This window comes from Takifugu rubripes, chromosome 19, assembly GCF_901000725.2.
Source record: "Takifugu rubripes chromosome 19, fTakRub1.2, whole genome shotgun sequence".
NCBI lineage: Eukaryota > Metazoa > Chordata > Actinopteri > Tetraodontiformes > Tetraodontidae > Takifugu > Takifugu rubripes.
The window spans coordinates 16,836,241-16,854,906 of NC_042303.1; the positions used below are offsets into that span (position 1 = coordinate 16,836,241).

The 18,666-nt window shown below is 46.1% G+C and overlaps 3 protein-coding genes across 7 annotated transcripts; 2 read left to right on the forward strand and 1 right to left on the reverse strand.

The window, feature by feature from the left end:
- Positions 1–333: 333 nt before the first annotated feature.
- grm6b (glutamate receptor, metabotropic 6b) lies at positions 334–11,108 on the forward strand. 2 transcript variants are annotated; one of them, XM_029826698.1, is made up of 11 exons: positions 334–685; positions 1,478–2,055; positions 4,178–4,394; positions 5,424–5,559; positions 5,641–5,795; positions 6,050–6,190; positions 6,285–6,485; positions 7,680–7,819; positions 7,944–8,567; positions 8,643–8,954; positions 10,005–11,108. In XM_029826698.1, exons 1-11 carry the CDS (start codon positions 661–663, stop codon positions 10,242–10,244), a joined length of 2,769 nt encoding a protein of 922 aa, XP_029682558.1. In that variant the 5' UTR covers positions 334–660; the 3' UTR covers positions 10,245–11,108. The 2 variants fall into 2 exon arrangements, with proteins under 2 accessions (XP_029682558.1, XP_003973770.1); XM_003973721.2 differs by having other exon boundaries at positions 335–675.
- A 135-nt stretch (positions 11,109–11,243) lies between these two features.
- traip (TRAF-interacting protein) lies at positions 11,244–15,005 on the reverse strand. 3 transcript variants are annotated; one of them, XM_029826704.1, is made up of 16 exons: positions 14,909–15,005; positions 14,285–14,402; positions 14,147–14,204; positions 13,983–14,066; positions 13,817–13,856; positions 13,604–13,731; positions 13,431–13,525; positions 13,170–13,283; positions 12,993–13,080; positions 12,801–12,890; positions 12,627–12,715; positions 12,397–12,552; positions 12,259–12,304; positions 12,079–12,183; positions 11,958–12,008; positions 11,244–11,802 (listed from the first exon to the last, which is right to left on the reverse strand). In XM_029826704.1, the coding sequence occupies exons 2-16, from the start codon at positions 14,380–14,382 to the stop codon at positions 11,695–11,697; spliced, it is 1,350 nt and encodes a 449-aa protein (XP_029682564.1). In that variant the 5' UTR covers positions 14,383–14,402; positions 14,909–15,005; the 3' UTR covers positions 11,244–11,694. The 3 variants fall into 3 exon arrangements, with proteins under 3 accessions (XP_029682564.1, XP_011612642.1, XP_011612641.1); XM_011614340.2 differs by lacking the exon at positions 14,909–15,005 and adding an exon at positions 14,616–14,793 and having other exon boundaries at positions 12,082–12,183; XM_011614339.2 differs by lacking the exon at positions 14,909–15,005 and adding an exon at positions 14,616–14,792.
- Positions 15,006–15,014: 9 nt separating this feature from the next.
- mon1a (MON1 secretory trafficking family member A) lies at positions 15,015–18,569 on the forward strand. 2 transcript variants are annotated; one of them, XM_003973676.3, is made up of 6 exons: positions 15,015–15,133; positions 15,498–15,649; positions 15,796–16,179; positions 16,268–17,033; positions 17,162–17,309; positions 17,750–18,569. In XM_003973676.3, exons 2-6 carry the CDS (start codon positions 15,526–15,528, stop codon positions 17,888–17,890), a joined length of 1,563 nt encoding a protein of 520 aa, XP_003973725.1. In that variant the 5' UTR covers positions 15,015–15,133; positions 15,498–15,525; the 3' UTR covers positions 17,891–18,569. The 2 variants fall into 2 exon arrangements, with proteins under 2 accessions (XP_003973725.1, XP_029682563.1); XM_029826703.1 differs by having other exon boundaries at positions 15,047–15,133; positions 15,524–15,649.
- The last annotated feature ends 97 nt before the right edge of the window (positions 18,570–18,666 follow it).

Below are 18,666 nucleotides of genomic sequence, written 5' to 3' on the forward strand. Positions count from 1 at the left end.
TGAAATTCTCCACCGCTGCATTGACAGGTGCGTGGAGTGCACGCGTGCGTACGTGTGTGTTTGAGAGACGGTTTGAATCAAATCTAATCTCTGAAAGTGAGTTCCAGCACAGCGTTGGGGGGTGGAGAGGGTTCCGCATCTGCTCCAGCTGTGTGAGGGGAAAAAAAGGAACGGGCTCGTCATCCTCGTGCTTTCTTCACAGATGCCTGCATGATAATCCCAATCTGTAGCCATTAGTGCAGCCAGAGAACAAGCAAGGAGCGGGTGCAACACAGAGAGGGAGAGAGAGAGAGAGAGAGACGGAGAGGGAGAGGGAGAGAGACGGAGAGAGAGGGAGCTTTTAAAGGATTTGGCAGTGATTTGTAGAATCTCACTGCTGTAATGTTGCTCTTTCTGTCTACTTTTCTGCCATGATACTAAAAGCTGGACCCTCAGGAGTCGGGAGCTTCCATTTTGTTGTTTTCAGTCAAAAGTGTTTTTTTTCCTCATCATTGTTTTCAGGGTGTTTTGTTGATTTTTAAGAGCGCGCCCTGAAATGACAGAGGATTTAGTGTTGGGGAAGAGAGAAGAGCCGTGCCTCTAAGGTTTAATCAGATTTTGGACCATGGATGGTGGCCTTTGTGGAGGAGCTCCTGTGGTTCTTCATCTAAAGGCTGGTCAATGAAGAATGGACAGGTAAGGGAAGGTGCCTCCTGACAACTTTATCCCGAAATTAACAAAAATGTGTCCATTTTAAATTGTAGATTATTCAAACTAAACGCTAAGTTTTGTAGGATTATTCAAATAAAAACTACAACTTCCGAAACTGCAACCAGGAATAAAGCATCGCTGTGGATTAAAACACACACATTTGAATTTTTCCTACAGAACAGATTTTATTTATTTATTAGCTGTGCATTTTGTCATGCAGATGAAATTTCCCTCCGCGTTCCAACTTTTGGAGCATGAAATTCCACCAAGCTTGTCCTGATCTTTCCTGTTGTGCAAAATTGATGGTGTTTTCCAGCCTGTTCCAGCTCTGCACCATAAAAGCCTCCAACGGTCACCCAGACTCGTGTCACGTGCTGGCTAAAATCTCCACTGGAGCTTCCTCGGAGTCTGAGCACGGATGTGGCTTTTGTGTGTTCAGATAATTGGACAAAATGGTCCAGAACAAATGAGAACATTATAGCATTATTACCATTTCTAATTCACTGCACGTGGAAAAAGATGCCAAAAACAATTGTGTATTTTTCCCCAATGAGTAAAATCTCATGTTGCATTAGCCAAGGACAGCAAATTACTACTACTACTAACAACAACAAAAACAACAATAATACTAAGAAAACGACTTTAGAGTAAATAAACTGTGTAGGGGCAAAATTTATATCCAGGTTTAAAACTGGACAGTGATCTTATGAGGAGCATTAACGGCTAAAAATAGGTAAATGTCCTGCTGTTATGATGAGTTAAAGTCCAGCTGTCTGACTGTCCTCAGGTGTCCAAGGTAGAGGGAGCGGCCTGGTGTCTTCAGTACCTGTGCTGGTCATCACCATGGCAACAGAGTTGCACTCTTCCCTTGTTTCACCTCCCGAGTACCAAGCGTGGGTTCGGCTGCTGTGGCTGCTGCTGGTTGGCGTGGGCCCGGGCTCGCGGGCTCAGCAGGGCACACAGCCCCAGTCCATCAAGATTGAGGGGGACATTACCCTAGGGGGGCTTTTCCCCGTGCACTCCCGGGGTCCCGCCGGGGTGCCCTGTGGGGAAGTCAAGAAGGAAAAGGGGATCCACCGGCTGGAGGCCATGATGTACGCCTTGGATCAGATCAACAGCGACCCGGATTTGCTGCCCAACATCACGCTGGGGGCCAGGATCCTGGACACCTGCTCCAGAGACACCTACGCCCTGGAGCAGTCGCTCACCTTCGTGCAGGCCCTCATCCAGAAGGATAATTCCGATGTGCGTTGCTCAAACGGCGAGCCTCCCATTATCCCCAAACCGGAGCGGGTGGTGGGAGTGATCGGCGCCTCTGGCAGCTCCGTGTCCATCATGGTGGCCAACGTTCTCAGACTGTTCGCTGTGAGTTTTCTTTTCTCTGTCTTGTGCGGCGCACGTGCACGTGACCCACCAGTCGAGAGGCAGTTTAACCTTTAGATTTTGATGCTTTCCTCTAGCATATCCAGCACATGGACCCTCTCAGATGACCAGCTGCTGGTGCCTGTTTGAGGGTCAAATCTGTTGCATCCTCTTCAGGTTTGCTTACATCTGAAGCTAAACGGCACCAGCGGAGTTCAGAGCAGCAGAGCCGAACCGGTGGCAGCGCTGCTGCTGGTTTACTCCGGCACATTGAGCTCGATGGTGATTCTTTTCCATCACCAAACTCACTTTTGCGTTACAACTATTAGCTCACTCCTAATTATGAGGTCGTATCGATGGCGAACTTCACTTTTAAGCGCGGCGACATCAATTGCAGTTAGGATTTACACAACAATAGATTAAGGCCATTAAAGCGGTCATATTTCTGGATGTGTATTGCCATATTGTTGCTTTTTAAACAGACAGCGGACACATATTCCCTCCCGATCTCACGTGATTCATAATTTGAATGATTTCGGTCTTAATGGATGCAGACTTGACGGGATTTTCAATCCATTGTCAGCGGAGGCTCTGGCAGGCTAATCCTCGCTATGTGTTCACGGCTGTTGTCGATTGACCTCTGATAATTTATTACACTGCTCATATCAATAATGGAGGCCCGACTCTGTAAATCCCACATTACGCCATGTTCCCGTGGACTTACCCACAGAACTCTGGAGACCTCCAAAAATAATCCCCAGTCGGAGGAAAATTGGCCAAATAAGTTTTGCATGAAATTGCCCCGATGTGAATTTTGCATTCTTGAGAGGGAGGATGTTGAGCTGACAACCAAGGAGCGGGAGCTGGCACCCAAGGCAGATGTTAGCTGGAGAATTATAGATCCCTACCTCCGCTAAGCCCCTCTCAGCAGCTCAGGACCCCACGCTGAAAATAGAGCATCAGTGTGACGGGATGACATTGGTTATAGAATAACAGCAACTTGCGGCCTGGACTGCATGGAGCAGATTTAGCTAAATGGTGTACTTACTCCTACGTCCATATGTGCTGCCCTCTGCACCGCCGATGCTTGTAGACCCTCGTTCTCTATACGCTGAACATCTGCTCTGAGCCAGGGCAGAGGTGCCAGAGGTGCATTCACCATATATATGTGCATATATACGTACGGACATATGCAGGCATGAACTCATACGTGTATGTATATTCTTATAAATGCATGTGTCTCGGTGTAGACATAACTACATATTGGTGTATATATATATTTAGACTTAATATTATCCTGCAGGTATCTAATGTACTTAAACCTGCCTGGGAAACGTGCTTTGAGGTCACATTTTGTTCTTAAAGATTAAAGAATAAAGACCAGGGCTTCATCTTCCAGTTTCCCGAGTGTTTGAGCTGAAACTGATGCCTGGGCCACTGATACGGTTCATTGATTTTTATGAGGCGAAGTGCAGATCACCTCTCTGGCTTTTGCTTGTGGATTAAACGTTTTGTTAGGCATAAATTTGAGCGCAGTCACAGTGACACAGATTCCCCTGCAAAAGCAAACGTCGGAGAGATCGCCGCGTGTTGGAATGCAGCAGCTTTGATTAATTTTTGCCCTCATTGGTGCTGACCAGTTAATTCGATCTTAATGGAGTTTACTCACCCATGAAAGTGATGGGCGTGTCAAAGAGAAGCTGCCTGAGGTTATCAGAATTAAATATATTGTATGGCTTACAGCTGAGAAATGCTAGCCTTTTTCTAGTCTCTTGATCTCTGTCTCTCCCTCTGTGCTTAATGTAATTTGACTAAAACCCCTATAATCCTTCTAGATAATCTGTGAAATGGTTCTCTCGTTCCTCTCTCCTTCTCTACCCCTTGTGTCTACCTTTCTCTCCTCGTCAACTCCAGAGGGCCCGATGCTAAGCCACGCCGGGGGCACCGGCATTAGCAGGGTCAGGGCGGAGACAGTCATTAAAATGTAGCACACCCGTAAATTAATCTTCTTGTTCATTTTTATTCTAAACAAATGCATTTACAGCCGGGTTTTCCGACCACCTGTATTTCACTTGGGCGCTATCTCGACCTATTTTGCCATCACTGAACCGTCCTTGTCTCTCAGATCCCTCAGATCAGCTACGCGTCCACCGCCCCAGAGCTGAGTGACAACAGCCGCTACGAGTTCTTCTCCCGTGTGGTGCCTCCTGACTCCTACCAGGCCCAGGCCATGCTGGACATAGTGAAAGCCATGGGCTGGAACTACGTCTCTACGCTGGCCTCTGAGGGAAATTACGGAGAGAGCGGCGTTGACGCCTTCCAGCAGATTTCCAGAGAAGCAGGTCGTGTGTGGTTGGATGAAGTCATGATCTCAAACCTTTGACTCTTTAAATATCTGAAATACTATTTACTATTCGGTTCAGTTCACCTTTATTTCAAAAGTTAGAATCAAGACTGTCTGTCAGGAACCCTGAGCTAGTGAAAGTGGCAGGAAAAACGCTGTTAACAGGAAGAAACTTCGATTAGGACCAGGCTTGTGTTGGGACTTAGCCACATAGCAGCAACAGGAATGTGTTGAATCAAAAAAATTCTTCTTGTTTTCTAATCACAGTAGTAGCACATTGGTTTGTTTGTATGTGTGTCTTTAAAATCTGTATTAGAGCATCAGGACTGCCTTGTTGTCCCCGGGGGAAAAGCCCCCATCCATGTCTTGGACCGCTGGCCACCGGAAAGTGGAGCATTGGCCAGAGGATATGATCAAAAAAGGCAAACTGATATGTTGACCAGGGCATCCTCACTCTCTTCCTGCTCTCAGCCCTATTGATTGAACCATCCAGTGATTGTATTGCAATTAATTTTGCTGCCCTTGTTCTTGTGTAATGCTATAGATGAAATGTGTATGTCGTCACATTACGGTATTAATAACAATATTTACAGGTGCTAGAATTGCAGGACTGAGGTTTATTGTGGAAAGTGAAAAGGATGATTCAGATTATTGACTGAGAGAGTCTGCAGCAGTTTAGTTTAATAGTCAAACATGATGAACGACTTCCTGTGGGCCTCTGTGGTGCAGCTCAGTCATATCAATTTCATATTGAAAGACCTGCAGAGTCTGTCCTGGAGTAACATATTATGGCTAGCCTGATCATGTTTGTGCTCATGCTAAAGGGTGTGAGCCTCCCTGGATATGGGATGGATGGTTGGCCAGTAAAGCTTCAGTAAAGAGGAAATGTGGATGAGGAAGATGCAGAGCTAGGAGACACTCTGCTGAATACTAACAAGCTAGACTATAGCTTTTCATTAGAGATATAGAAAAGCTTCAAAATTCACAGTTGTAAAATGAAAACACATTTTCAATGTTTCTGCATTAGGAGGTCTGTGTATTGCGCAATCTATAAAGATCCCAAGAGAACCAAAACCAGGGGAGTTTGACAAGATCATCAAGCGGCTGATGGAGACCTCCAACGCTCGTGGGGTCATCATCTTCGCCAACGAGGACGACATCAAGTGAGTGGCTGAAACCACCCAGTCATTACTGTGCATCAAGGCTCCTGCGGGATAATCGGACCGTAATCTGTCCTCTTCCAGACGTGTGCTGCAGGCTGCCAAAAAGTCCAATCTGACCGGCCACTTCCTGTTTGTGGGCTCAGACAGTTGGGGGGCCAAGATTTCCCCCATCCAAGATCAAGAAGACGTGGCAGAAGGCGCCGTCACCATCCTTCCCAAAAGAGCCTCGATCGACGGTAGACCGCATCTATAGATTCTATTACCCACAGATGGAATCTGTATAATCAAAGATATTTTCTGTGATCAGAGCAGTTCCTGACATTGATTGATGGAATTTAATATCGCACCAAATTAATGATGTCACAAGTCCGCGAGCAATATTTTCATCCTGTCACCTAAAATGAGGAAAAGCGAGTCACTGTGCTTCCTCTATTCATTGACTGGTCACCTCCACCACTAATGAGCATTTCTTTTTTGTGCGTCGACTCAGGTTTCGACCAGTATTTCACCTCGAGATCTCTTGAGAACAACAGAAGAAACATCTGGTTTGCAGAATTCTGGGAGGACGACTTCAAGTGTAAGCTGACCCGCCCTGGCATAAAGTATGAACTCGGTCGGAGGAAATGCACAGGTAAAGGGGAGGGGCTGGGGACAGACCTCCACCACTAATAATTCTCCTTACCGACATTATTGGGCTCTTTTCTGACTCTTTTCTCACCTGTTAGGTGACGAGCGAATCAGCCGAGATTCCCAGTACGAACAGGAGGGCAAGGTGCAGTTTGTAATCGATGCCGTGTACGCCATGGCCCACGCCCTGCACAGCATGCACACGGACCTCTGCCCCGGCTCCATGGGCGTCTGCGACAAGATGGACCCTGTGGAAGGGCGCATGCTCCTCCAGTACATCCATGGGGTCAATTTTAACGGTGAGCGCTCCGGCGCTTGGTGCTCCACGCCATCATAATCTGTACGATAAAGCGCTCCGCTTGCGTTGCTCCAGAAGAGGGAAGATTGTGTTGGCTGATGGAACAGGAGCACAAAGGCAGCCAAAGCCACAGAGTTAAGACACTCCGCGGAGTCACACTTATCGCAATAACAAAGAGGGTAATACGGAGGAAGCTCGGATGGAATCTCGAGCAGAAAAGAAGCGAGGCTCCTTCTATGGAACCTTCCTGATATGCGTCTTTAACAACAGCCAACCCACACATAAGCAAACACAATGCAAACAATGTGAGCTTTCAGAAAATCGAACATCTCCCGTCCATCCGCAACATTAAGCCTTTGTCCTGTCCTCTTTGTGTGTCTCCAGCCTTCCCTCCTCTCTCATTTGTCAAGGTCAACCACCAGTGTCACAGGAGCAAACAGAAAAGTTCTCATTCTCTCCATCTTCAAACAAACCGTTTACATTCGAACGCACCGACTCTTCCTGCAAACGGGTCCATCTTTTCTTCCTAAGGTGTCGTAACGTGATCGCTGCCAACGGCTTTTAAATCGGACGTGACAGCCATAAGCGATAAGCCTTGTGCTTTTCCATCTCCGCTCCTTCACGACTTAAAAGTTTTGAAAAGAAGAATATTTGAAAAAAAAAAAAAACAGATTAAAAGTGGGAATGCGTCTAGCTACAGAACCTTTCCTCAAAGCGTATCACGCTCCTGAGGGCTGACTCTTTGCTCTTCCGTACACACAACAGCGATCCCTTTCATCTTCACCTTTCATGGAAAAGTTAGTTTGAAGAAAAAGATAGAACAGCATTCTATGAGAGCATCCTATTTACTGCCCTCCACTCGCTGGGTGACCTTGTCTTCTATGAAAGATTTTCTGAATGGTCGCCTGCAGGGACCTGGGAGGAACATTCAATCACGTTAGAGCAGCAGAGCAGAGCGTACTGAAAGGACTGTCTGTGCCCACGACAACCTAAAGAGCATCCTGCACTCAGCTTTCACTCGGCTGCACAACTCTGCAGAAAGCAAACATGAATTTCACTCTGCAGCATGTGGGTGATGCAAGTGGGGGGGGGGGGGGGGGGGGGGGGTCACGTGTCTCCATCTGAGACAACCTGGATTCTTTAATCTCTCTTTCCGAAGAAAACAACTAATTTAATTTCTGTTCTCACTGAACAGGAAGTGCAGGGACTGGAGTAATGTTCAATGAGAACGGGGATGCGCCCGGTCGTTATGACATCTTCCAGTACCAAATGTCCAACATCAGTAACCCTGGTTACAGGAACATCGGCCAGTGGACCAACCACCTCCGGCTCAACGTAACTATTCTGCTCTCAGTTTGGAGACATTTGTGTCCCTCTAACTTGGTTAATAGCTCTACCTGTTATTGTAGCTCGTGCATGTGTGTCGTGTGATGGAATCTTTGTTTGTCCGTCCACCCAGTTGGAGGAGATGCAGTGGTCAGGCGGCGACCGCAAGATCCCAGAGTCGGTGTGCAGCTTCCCCTGCGAATCTGGAGAGAGGAAAAAGATGGTGAAGGGCGTTCCCTGCTGTTGGCACTGTGAGCTCTGTGACGGCTACCAGTACCTCCTGGACGAGTTCACCTGCGACATGTGCCCCTATGACATGAGGCCGTTAAAGAACCGCACCGGCTGTCGACCCACACCCATCATCAAGCTGGAGTGGAGCTCACCCTGGGCCATTATCCCCGTCTTCCTGGCCATCCTGGGCATCCTGGCCACCACTGGGGTCATCGCCACCTTCATCCGCTTCAACGACACGCCCATCGTTCGAGCCTCTGGCAGGGAGCTCAGCTACGTGTTGCTTACGGGCATTTTCCTCATCTACCTCATCACCTTCCTCATGATCGCCGAGCCAAGTGTGGCTGTGTGTGCCTTCCGCAGGCTGTTTCTGGGGCTCGGCATGTGCATCAGCTACTCGGCCATGCTCACCAAGACCAACCGGATCTACCGGATCTTTGAGCAGGGCAAAAAGTCAGTCACGCCCCCGAAATTTATCAGCCCCACCTCCCAGCTGATTATCACCTTCATACTCATCTCAGTGCAGGTATACATGCGCATTCATGTGCACGATCTGCTGCGAAGCCTCTGCTAACCCTAGCCCCCGTGCTCCTTCTCGCAGCTTCTCGGGGTCTTCATCTGGTTTGGCGTGATGCCTCCGCACACCATCATCGACTACGAAGAGCAGAAGCCCCCGAATCCGGAGTTTGCCCGCGGAGTCCTGAAGTGCGACATGTCTGACCTCTCCCTCATCTTATGTCTGAGCTACAGTCTGGTGCTGATGATCACCTGCACGGTGTACGCCATCAAGAGCAGAGGGGTCCCAGAGACCTTCAACGAGGCCAAGCCCATCGGCTTCACCATGTACACCACCTGCATCGTCTGGCTGGCCTTCGTGCCCATCTTCTTTGGCACAGCGCAGTCTACGGAGAAGGTAGGAGGCAGTGACACTTCCTGCGTCTCTTTCTCCTCTTTGCCATCCGCTAATGATCACAGAAACTATTGCGTCAAGGGGTTATAAGTTTTGCTTCCTGTCACAGTAACACGCGTTTCCTGCTGTACTCATACGATAAGCGACCTTTGGGACTGTTTCTCCGAACTATGTCGCTGATGGAGGACTGTTTGGGAAACTCATAAAGAGCTTTATTATGAACCAGTCAGGCTGAAACAATTAAAGCCCGAGGAACTTTCAAGATCTTTTCACCTCCTCATAAATGGAAATGGAATGAATTAAGTGCAGTGAGGGAGGGAAATGAAAGGAGGTCAGATTAGCTAAGGGACATCAGGGATGACGGTCAGCCCCCCCCCATTGCCATTCAAGTAATCGTCACTTTAAAGGAAGGAGCTAAATATAGGCGTTAACAGGCTTATTGAAATATGAAAAATGATAAATCATCCTCTCATGTGTGCACGAGGTGGCGATTTACCTGTTTGATTTCTGCGTGGAAGAAGTGGGCGAGTGTCGCCTCGGGCCAAGTGCATGAACACAGACCATAAATCAGGTCCTTTAGAAACTATAGAGGTCACAGAATGGAGCTGAAAAGCATGACAGGAAGGAGGCTCCAGCACGCCGACGTCAGACCTGACTGCAGTGGACGGTGTGTGAATGATGACTAATTTATGGAACAAATATATCTTATTTATGGCACACGTGGCTTCATTTCTTTACAGTTTGCTTGAATATTTAAGTTCATCATTTTTCAGAAAATTGATGTCAGGAGAAGTCGGTTCTGATTGTAGTGTCAAATCTGCAACGAGAGGACAGGCAGTGGTGAGGAAAAATGGTCAGAGCCCATAAATAAATCCTTTTTACAGCCTAACGTACATACTGGTCGTTAATCATTCATCAGGGGAGAAGCGCCGCCAACTGTGCTTTGAGATTTAACTTGTAAGAGCTGCATTGTGTCAGAATATCAAACCTGAAATCTGCTTTTTGCTCGCTATGGGATGGAGCTCCATCTGAGATGTGGCATATTTCTTCCAGATGTTCATCCAAACCACGACCTTGACTGTCTCCATGAGCCTGAGCGCCACCGTATCCCTGGGCATGCTCTACATACCCAAGGTCTATGTCATCATCTTCCACCCGGAGCAGAACGTCCAGAAGAGAAAGCGCAGCTTCAAAGCAGTGGTGCAGGCAGCCACTGTGTCCACGCGCTTGTCTCAGAAGTCCAGCGACAAACAGAACGGAGAGTCCAAGATCGAGCCAGACAGGTCTCAGTGACACGAGCCAAACAGGGTCCCCATGCGGAGATCGTGGGTGGGAACGCTGCATGCAGGGAGCAGGAAAGATGCTCCTGGGTGTTTCTTTTTCACCGATTTAAGTGACTCAGACCGACAGAAACTGGGACGAAGCATTGAAATAAATAATTGACACTTCGAATTGAAATACTGTCCTAAAAAGAAAAAAATGAAACACTACTTACCACAGCCCAGAAACAAGCTGTTTTTAAGTTCTCCCCCTGAGAAGTCAATTTCTTTCCTACTGGTGTATAAATCCAGTGAGGTTCCAGAGTTTTCTGTCTTACTGGCCTCAGAACGCACTGCATGGATTGTTCTCTATGTAGATGAAGGTGTGTGTGTGTGTTTTTTTTTTTTTTAAAAGTGACGTATGTAGGGTTTGTTTTTTCGTCGCACAGGAAGGAAAGACTATTTTAAATGCATCACCTTATTATTTTATAAAACATACTGGCCAAGCTGATTTACTACAAATCAAATTACTGAGAGGGAAGGAAAACTGTTTTTTTTATACAGTTAACGATGCTTACTTGCACACAATCAAGATATTTTAGATGGGAAATTCTCCCTGGTTGGTAAAGGTTCCACTCCTCCTGTTTGTTAAAGCAATATATTCAAAAATCTTTAAAAAAAAAATTACACGACCCAGCCACTGTCCATTTTTTGCATGGAAATATCGTCAGATTGATTCTGTGTCGTGACTGATTTTCTCTTAAAGAGCTGCTTTATTACCCACATTTGCCGGCATGGTTTGTAGGATTTTTGGGTGACTTGATCACAATGCATCTCAGGTTTTAGTGACAGTGAATATTTTAATACAAATGGAGTCAGAGGTTACCACCTGGTGTGTTTCTCCTTCAGCAAGCTGCAACCACAGGATTTAAAATGAGCAAGTCTAAATGTCGGGTGATGAAACACTGACCTCTACTGGCCAAAACGCGTCACTGCTTAAAAAAGAGCGGCCGGTCACATCGTGGACCCCAGAAAAGGTTCAAAAAATTTATTATGACATTATTCCCATCCAACAGGACTGATAAGACAGAAAACACCTACAATGTAAAATAACATATTTTCCCAGGTATTGGGGTTTAGATAAGTGCAAAAAACCAAAGGCTTATTTTTCATGACGGAACTGCACAGGTGAAAATGCAGACTTAAAAAAACGTTTGCAGGTGTGTTGGTTTGTCTCTCACACAAATATTAATATATGACCTCTGAGAATACAATCCCTGAAAAATTAGGTTAATCGCACACCAAAAAAAGCACAGATTTCCAGATGTCACCAAAACATCTGTTGTCTCGGTGAAGTTCCTCTTTCATTGTTAAATCTAGTTCAGCCAGCAGAACCACTTCTGGATGGTTCTCAGTGCCACAGCAGGGGAAACCTGCTTCCACAGAATGTTGGGACTCCACAGGAAAGGAGAAGAGGTGAGGATTTACTCCAAGAAGCTATCCAGAGTCAGGCCAGCAGCGGTCTTGGATGGAGGCCTGGTTACCTTTTTCCTTTTAGCTTTCATCAGTGGGCGAATCTCTGCTAAAGGTGACTGAGCAGAGTTTTTGGTTAAGGAAGGGCTGAATTGCTGATTCTTTATCTGCTGGTTTATTAAATAAAGATCAAAACCGATCCACTAGTGACAGCATAAATAGATGATGATTTCAGTGCTCACACACTCTTCCCCGACAGAATAAAAAAGGATACGGGCTGGATGAATTTAGTTCGTCCTCCCAAACCATCATAACCCGACTGAACCTAATTAAAAAAAAGACAGTTTGTGAGCCAAAACCAAAAGAGAGTAATCAATGTCGACTGTGTTACACACTACTCCAGTTTTCCTCTGAGGGTCCAACATGCTGCCAAAAGTCTTCTTTCTGAAGAGGAAGGAGTTCCTAAAAAAGGGATCCATGGATTCTCCACCACCGCGCCTCTGAAGCCAGACGACTCATGAGAAACACCAACAACGAAACCAGGCATGTGTCTTGAGGGGCATCAACAAACTTACCTTGATTGCTGACGAGATTTTTGTACTTTGTTCGAAGGAGGATGACCTGAAAATGTAATTTTACCCCCGATTTAACACCTTTCTACTTGAAATGAATGTTCTGTCTGATCCACACACACATTTCCAGTGTAAACTTACACCACAGAGTCCAAATGCATCTTCTTGGACGGGACTTTTTTGGGTCTCTTCCGCACATCGTCTGGCGTGGTGACATCATAGGTCATGTTGAGGTCGATGTCTTCGTTACCCGAGGGTGGGTGGAGGCACGGCTGCCTCACATCTAATGGAGCTGGGCTAAAAATGCGACAGATAAGGAAATCAAACACGCTTTGCTAACACGCGAATTTTGCGGTGGAGCGGCGCCACACCTTTCGAAGAAGAGTCGACCGAGCGCTTCGTTGGTGCGCGTGGGCGTGCTGAGAGCCTCCTGAAGAAACTCCACTTTCTTCTTCAGGCTCTGTGGAAAGAGAATCAGGCAAGTGATGCAACCGACAGTTTCCTGGCGGTGGAGACTAAATTGGATTTGACAGATTTTCCCTTACAGAGATCTCTTTTTCTGCATTTGTCAGATCATTCTGCAGAGACTTCATGTCGTCTCTGGCCTTTGTAAGCTCCAGTAATGCTTTGTGCAACTACAATGAAAAAACAAAACAGACACAACAACAAACCCAGCTGCAGCGCATATGTGGAAGGGTTGATTTCTCTGGCTAAATCAACAGATCCATAGAAATTACCTTGTTGTTTGAGGTGAGCACTTCTCTCTTTAGCTTCTCGCACATCTCATTTGAAGACTTCAGACCTCCTTTAAGATTATCATACTCTCTTGATAAAGACAAGAAACAGCTCTGTCAACAGGGAAGTTGTGTCAGATGTGGGATGGAAGGGATGCGCCAGTGAAAGGAAGCTCCCACTTTTTGAGCGAGATGCAGTAGATGGAGAGCTGCTCCACTGCAGCCTGGCCGATGCCCATGTCGGTGATCATGGACTCCACCTCCGCTCTCTGGCCCTGCAACACCACATCCAGGCTGCAGGCGAACCAGAAACATTAATACACACCTCAACAAGCATGAATTTGCATTTGATTCTGATTTTGGAAATTTGCATTTTGGACATTTTGGCCCTCTAAACGGCCTCTTTAGCAGCCACAGTTATATTATAATTATACCAGGTACCTTTCAAAGGTTTTCATTTTGATCCTGAGTCTTCGGACTTCTTCTTTTGCAGCCCGAGTATCATTATGTTGTGATTCCAAGTATGTCATCTGAGTCTGTGTAGGAAATAAAAATTCAAACCAAAAAAGAATCACAAACACTCGACAGTGAATAAAAACAATCAGCATTCTTACTCTGAGGGCAGAACACAGCTTCTCCTTTTCCATAACATCTTTCTGTAAATTCTCCAAAGCTTTCCGCTGCAGCTCCACAGTTTCCATCAAATCATCCATCGCCTTCTGCTTTTCCCGCCAGTCTCGCTCTGGAATTTGATAAGACACGCGATGAACTAAAGTCGCCCACTTTAATGAATGAAACGTCCCAGGATCACAACTCAAGCCTCTCACCTTTAGAGCTAAAATTTACTTTCACTCGATCTAGCTCATTCTGGGGAAGGTGGAAACACAGAATTTAGACAAATTTATGACAAGGCAGAACAACTCTTGATAATGGAATGGTTGCAAGCAACATATAGATTAAGAAATGTCAATAATATAAGGTTAGGACACATACCTGCAAGCTCTCGGGGTCTCCCACGCTGGAATCGTCTAAACCAACGTCAAAGTAGAGCCTCGAGATAATGTGTCTGGTGCTGACCTACACAAAAGACCACAATATCCTGTAAAATGTCTGGGGTCATAACAAGATTGGTACAATTAAGAGGTTTATTACTACACCTGTTTTCTACATTGTGGACAGGTTTTCGTGGGGGCTGTCTGAAACCACCGGACAAGACTGACAGAGTGATGGAAAGCATATTAATCAGAATGTAAGTCAAAATGATTTACAATTTAAAAAAAACAAACTGGATGAACCATTCATGGTGGAAAGTGTGTCCGCAGTGGATGGCTGCAACATCTCTGGAGTGATCGAAGAAGTCAGAACAAATTGTGCACTGTGCTCGGATAGGCATCTTCTGTCACGGAGATCGCCCTGTTCAAAGTCATACAGACAAATAGGAATATTGTTCATGGGGATGGTGTCACCTTTACCAAAAAGCCTACATGTGTACAGACTCCCCATTTGTTGGCTAACAAAGTAGCATGGATGTAGCATAACATGTAACGTTTGTAGCGTCAGTGCTAGATCTAGCATTCTAAGCTTGGCGCTATTTCTGTTATTCTAAAGTACAAGGGCTTTACTCACAAAGCGAATGTTTTGTATCCGCGTCCCTTTCTTCGCTAAGAACCTAAACGTCCATAACCGTGAGCAGAATCTAACGATGATGTTAAAGACAACTCTCCAACCGTAGGCTAAAGGAAACACAGCGATAACTGCATGTCGCCGCTGCGCGTTCAAACGCAAGTCCCGCCCCTTGTGCTGCGTTCAAATGCTGTATGTAAAAATTAGGCAATTCAAAGTATTCTTCTCACCTTTTCGTTTATTTCGTATAATTCATAGTTATATTTTGTATTAGATATATTTACAGAGTAATTCACCTTGTTGCAAAGTTACGTGATGATGCTGCCCCAGTCTCAGCGCCGCTCAATATTGGCACCGAAATAAAATATGTCGCGTCACCGAGACCTGAATTTATTTTTAATTGTAACTTCAAGTCCCACAATTCCTACTTCCGCAATCCTACAGGAAGACTTTTGTTAGCTGCAGATGCGGGCTCGGTGAAGAGCGGAGCGATCAAACCTAGACAACTACGGAAATGAAAGGTAATGATCTCCAAGTCATTGGAAAATGTCATAAGTCTTCTGTATTTGCCCTGAGCGAAGGGCTTCAAATGGCGATGCTTGTATGCTAAAGTTAGCTGCTGTTGTACTTGTCGCTTTTGGTGCCAAACATATGACATGTCACCAGCGTGTCATATGTTACTGTGAAACTGAAAGTTGCCAGATTATTCTTATTATTACAGAGAAGAAAGCCCGTTAAACCAGGATCAGTTCCTTACTGTGTTACAATTCGGTATCACGGCGTGTGACAAGAATGAGAATTAAGTTTCTTAGCTAGTGAAAAGTTGACCTTCCTCCCCTCCTTCTTCCATGAACTTTGGTCCCATTGTTGCCTGTTACTCACCAGGTGTGTGTTCATGCCATAACTAGCAGTAATGGATGGAGAAGCCCAAAATGAATCTGTGGCATGCGAGAAAGCAACTCTGGCTCCTGTGGACCGCCTGCGCTCCAACAGGGCGGAGAGCCCCACGCCAGGTCTGGTAGAGGGAACCGAACCAGGTGAGATTGCCTTCACTTTAGTTCCATACATACGTTGCTGACCCTTCTTTCTAACCCTGCCAGTAGATCAGTCTGAATATTGGAGTTCAAATGATGAAAGGCAACACACATTGCACCTAACGCCACTTCCCCTCCATTGATTCCAGGTGCTGTTCAGAAGAGTGCGTTTTTTGCTCATGCACAGTCTTTTGAAGATCTCACTGCTGAGGCTGAGGAAAAAGCTGAGCAAGAAGGTGTTGTGGAGGATTCAGGACAGACTGAAGATGAGCTTCAGGTGCTAGTGGGAGAGAGAACCATCACTGAGCAGCACGCCCAAGATGTTTCTCCACAGAGTAGATCTAAGGAGGAAGACATGTCCAGTGAGGCATGGAGAAGCCACAGAAAACATGTGTTTGTCCTGAGTGAAGCGGGAAAGCCAATCTACACCCGCTATGGCTCAGAGGAGGCTCTGTCCAGCACCATGGGGGTGATGATGGCCCTTGTGTCCTTTGTTGAGTCTGATAAGAACACAATTCGTTCCATCCATGCAGGTCAGAATATTACAGATATGTGGTTTATGTGTGAAACTGCGTAAGTCAAAGTGCTGCTGTAATGTGTCACCTTTGCCTTTTGTGTCAGATGGCTGCAAAGTGATTTTCCTCGCCAAGAGTCCTCTGGTCCTGGTGGGCGTATCACAAACCTATCAGTCAGACAAGGAGTTGCTGCGGGAGCTGCAGTACATCTACTACCAGATCGTCAGTCTGCTCACCCTCACTCAGCTCAATCACATCTTTCAGAACAAACAGAACTATGACCTGCGTCGCCTGCTCGCCGGCTCTGAGTACCTCACTGACAACCTCCTGCACCGGCTAGACCGGGACCCCGGTCTGCTGCTCAGCGCCGTCACCTGCCTGCCTCTCTCTAATTCTGTCAGAGATGTGGTCTCCTCGAGCCTGCAGGCAGCTAAAGCCAAAAATCTGGTGTTCTCTATACTTTTGGCCGGGGACCGCCTGGTTACACTGGTGAGAAAAAAGGACCAGTTCCTTCACCACATAGACTTGCATCTAGTCATGAACCTCGTGGGTTCTTCCTCATCCTTTCGAGAGGGTGAGGGATGGACCCCCATCTGTCTGCCTAAGTTCAATACTGCTGGATTTTTCCACGCTCATATTTCTTACCTGGAGTCTGCATCTGATCTCTGCCTCATCCTGGTCTCAACTGACCGGGAGGACTTTTTTAACATGTCCGACTGCAAGCAAAGGTTCCTGGAGAGGTTAACCAAGCGCACTGCCTACCAGGCTTTGAAGGAGGCACTGAAATGTCCCAGCTATTCTGTGGAGCAGGTCGGTATTCCAGAGCTCAGGCACTTCCTGTACAAATCAAAGAGCTCAGGATTGTACACAAGGTTGGTAACTCATCTTTAGACTTCCATCTGTGGTTCTATCTCTGTTAGGTTTTCCATTAAAAAATGACTTGCTCTTTAATTCTTGCTGCACTTGAGCTTTCAAATGGACCACTGTGCCTATCTCACAGCCCAGAGTTTCCTGAGCTGTATCAGTCTGATGAAGAGCAGGAACGGCTGATGGGATTGTATCAGGATCTTCACAGTCACCTGCATCATCCAGTCAGGCCTCTCCGCTTCTTCTACCGCTGCACGAACAAAGAGAACCTGCTAGCATGGGTAAACATCCACTACACCCGTATGTGTTTTGCACTGAATTCACCATGATGAAACGTTTGGTCAGTTTTTTCCAAAATACAGAATAACACACAACATGACCTCTTAGTTTGGGAGCTGACCTTCTCCCTCCACACACACATCTTCTAGGGGTCATGCAGATGTAAAGGATAAGGTCACAACAGTAGTTCTACCTTTGTAAGGACCTGGAAGCCCCTTAAATGTCTTAGTCTGGCCAACAAGAAGTTTGTTTAAAAAAAAAGACTGCGTCTGCAACACTTGGTGTGGCTGAAGAGAGGTGGGCTGTGCATGATCAGAGCCTGAAACTGGCGGACCTCTCCTGGTCATCATCTTCATGATTGTGTTTTGTGTGTCACAGTAGCTTAAGTCCTTTTTCTGCAACACTTTAATCTCCTTGTCTCCTTTTCCTTTCCCTGCCGTAGGTGACCAATGGCTTCCAACTCTACCTCTGCTTCAGTCCACTGGGGACCAAGGCGATGGCTGTCTCTGCTGTCAACAAACTGCTGAAGTGGATCAGGAAGGAGGAGGATCGACTCTTCATCCTGAGCCCTCTCACGTACTGAGCTCTCGCCGCCGCCTGACCTGAAACGAAAACTGTCAACTTGAATAGACTCGGTGCTAACCCGGCTGTGGGTGATGAACTAGTTCTCGTTTAACTTGATTCGCTCTTCTGGCTCTCCAGGTGAAGTTGCAGGTTTGTGGGTGAGGTTGGGCAAGTTGAAGCTGTTTTAGTTGGCTGGATTTTAAAATTTGCAAAGATAGACGTAGCATCACAGATACAATAACTGGAATTTTTTGAACACTGGTTGTGCAACATATTCTCTTTTTGTAATAAACTATAGAGGACTTTTGGCTTAAATACACTCCTGTTTATCTCTGCTTGTTAATCAGTGTAAGAACCTACATGATTTTGCAGGTGACTTTCAAGCAAACAAAAAAACCTCTTCCTGGGCCTGCAATGTTTCCCGCACTCCTACTGACTTTTATTGTAAGCACTATGACACAAACTAACTATAAATGCATTACATGATGTGTTCATGCATGTGCCACAACATGCTCGTTGATTATGAAATCATTACTCACACCGGAGGCTATCTGAGTAGCTTTCCACTGTTGCCACATCTGTCATGTATAATCATTTCTTTACTAATGACCACTGTGCAAATCTAAACATGAGGTTGCAATAATGTACAGAATAATAACTAGTTTAATAAACCATTTTAAATAAAGCCTGGTCATCAACGTGTGTTGCATTCCCTTATTTTCCTTTAGACGCCTCTGTCATGTACAGTGAGCGGCTGTAGCATTACAGCCTAAAGGTCAACACAAGGTCAACACA

Bases quoted from the DNA above. Each gene is read 5' to 3' on its own strand.
- grm6b (XM_029826698.1), top strand. From the start codon at position 661: ATGAAGAATGGACAGGTAAGGGAAG. The intron at 686-1,477 runs GTGCCTCCTGAC...GACTGTCCTCAG, and splicing joins GAATGGACAGGTAAGGGAAG to GTGTCCAAGGTAGAGGGAGC. The intron at 2,056-4,177 runs GTGAGTTTTCTT...CTTGTCTCTCAG, and splicing joins ACGTTCTCAGACTGTTCGCT to ATCCCTCAGATCAGCTACGC.
- traip (XM_029826704.1), bottom strand. From the start codon at position 14,382: ATGCCTATCCGAGCACAGTGCACAATTTGTTCTGACTTCTTCGATCAC. The intron at 13,526-13,603 runs GTAAGAATGCTG...TTTCCTACACAG, and splicing joins AGCTGTGTTCTGCCCTCAGA to ACTCAGATGACATACTTGGA. The intron at 12,305-12,396 runs GTAAGTTTACAC...TTACATTTTCAG, and splicing joins ATGCATTTGGACTCTGTGGT to GTCATCCTCCTTCGAACAAA.
- mon1a (XM_029826703.1), top strand. The intron at 16,180-16,267 runs GTCAGAATATTA...CTTTTGTGTCAG, and splicing joins AATTCGTTCCATCCATGCAG to ATGGCTGCAAAGTGATTTTC. The intron at 17,310-17,749 runs GTAAACATCCAC...TCCCTGCCGTAG, and splicing joins AAGAGAACCTGCTAGCATGG to GTGACCAATGGCTTCCAACT.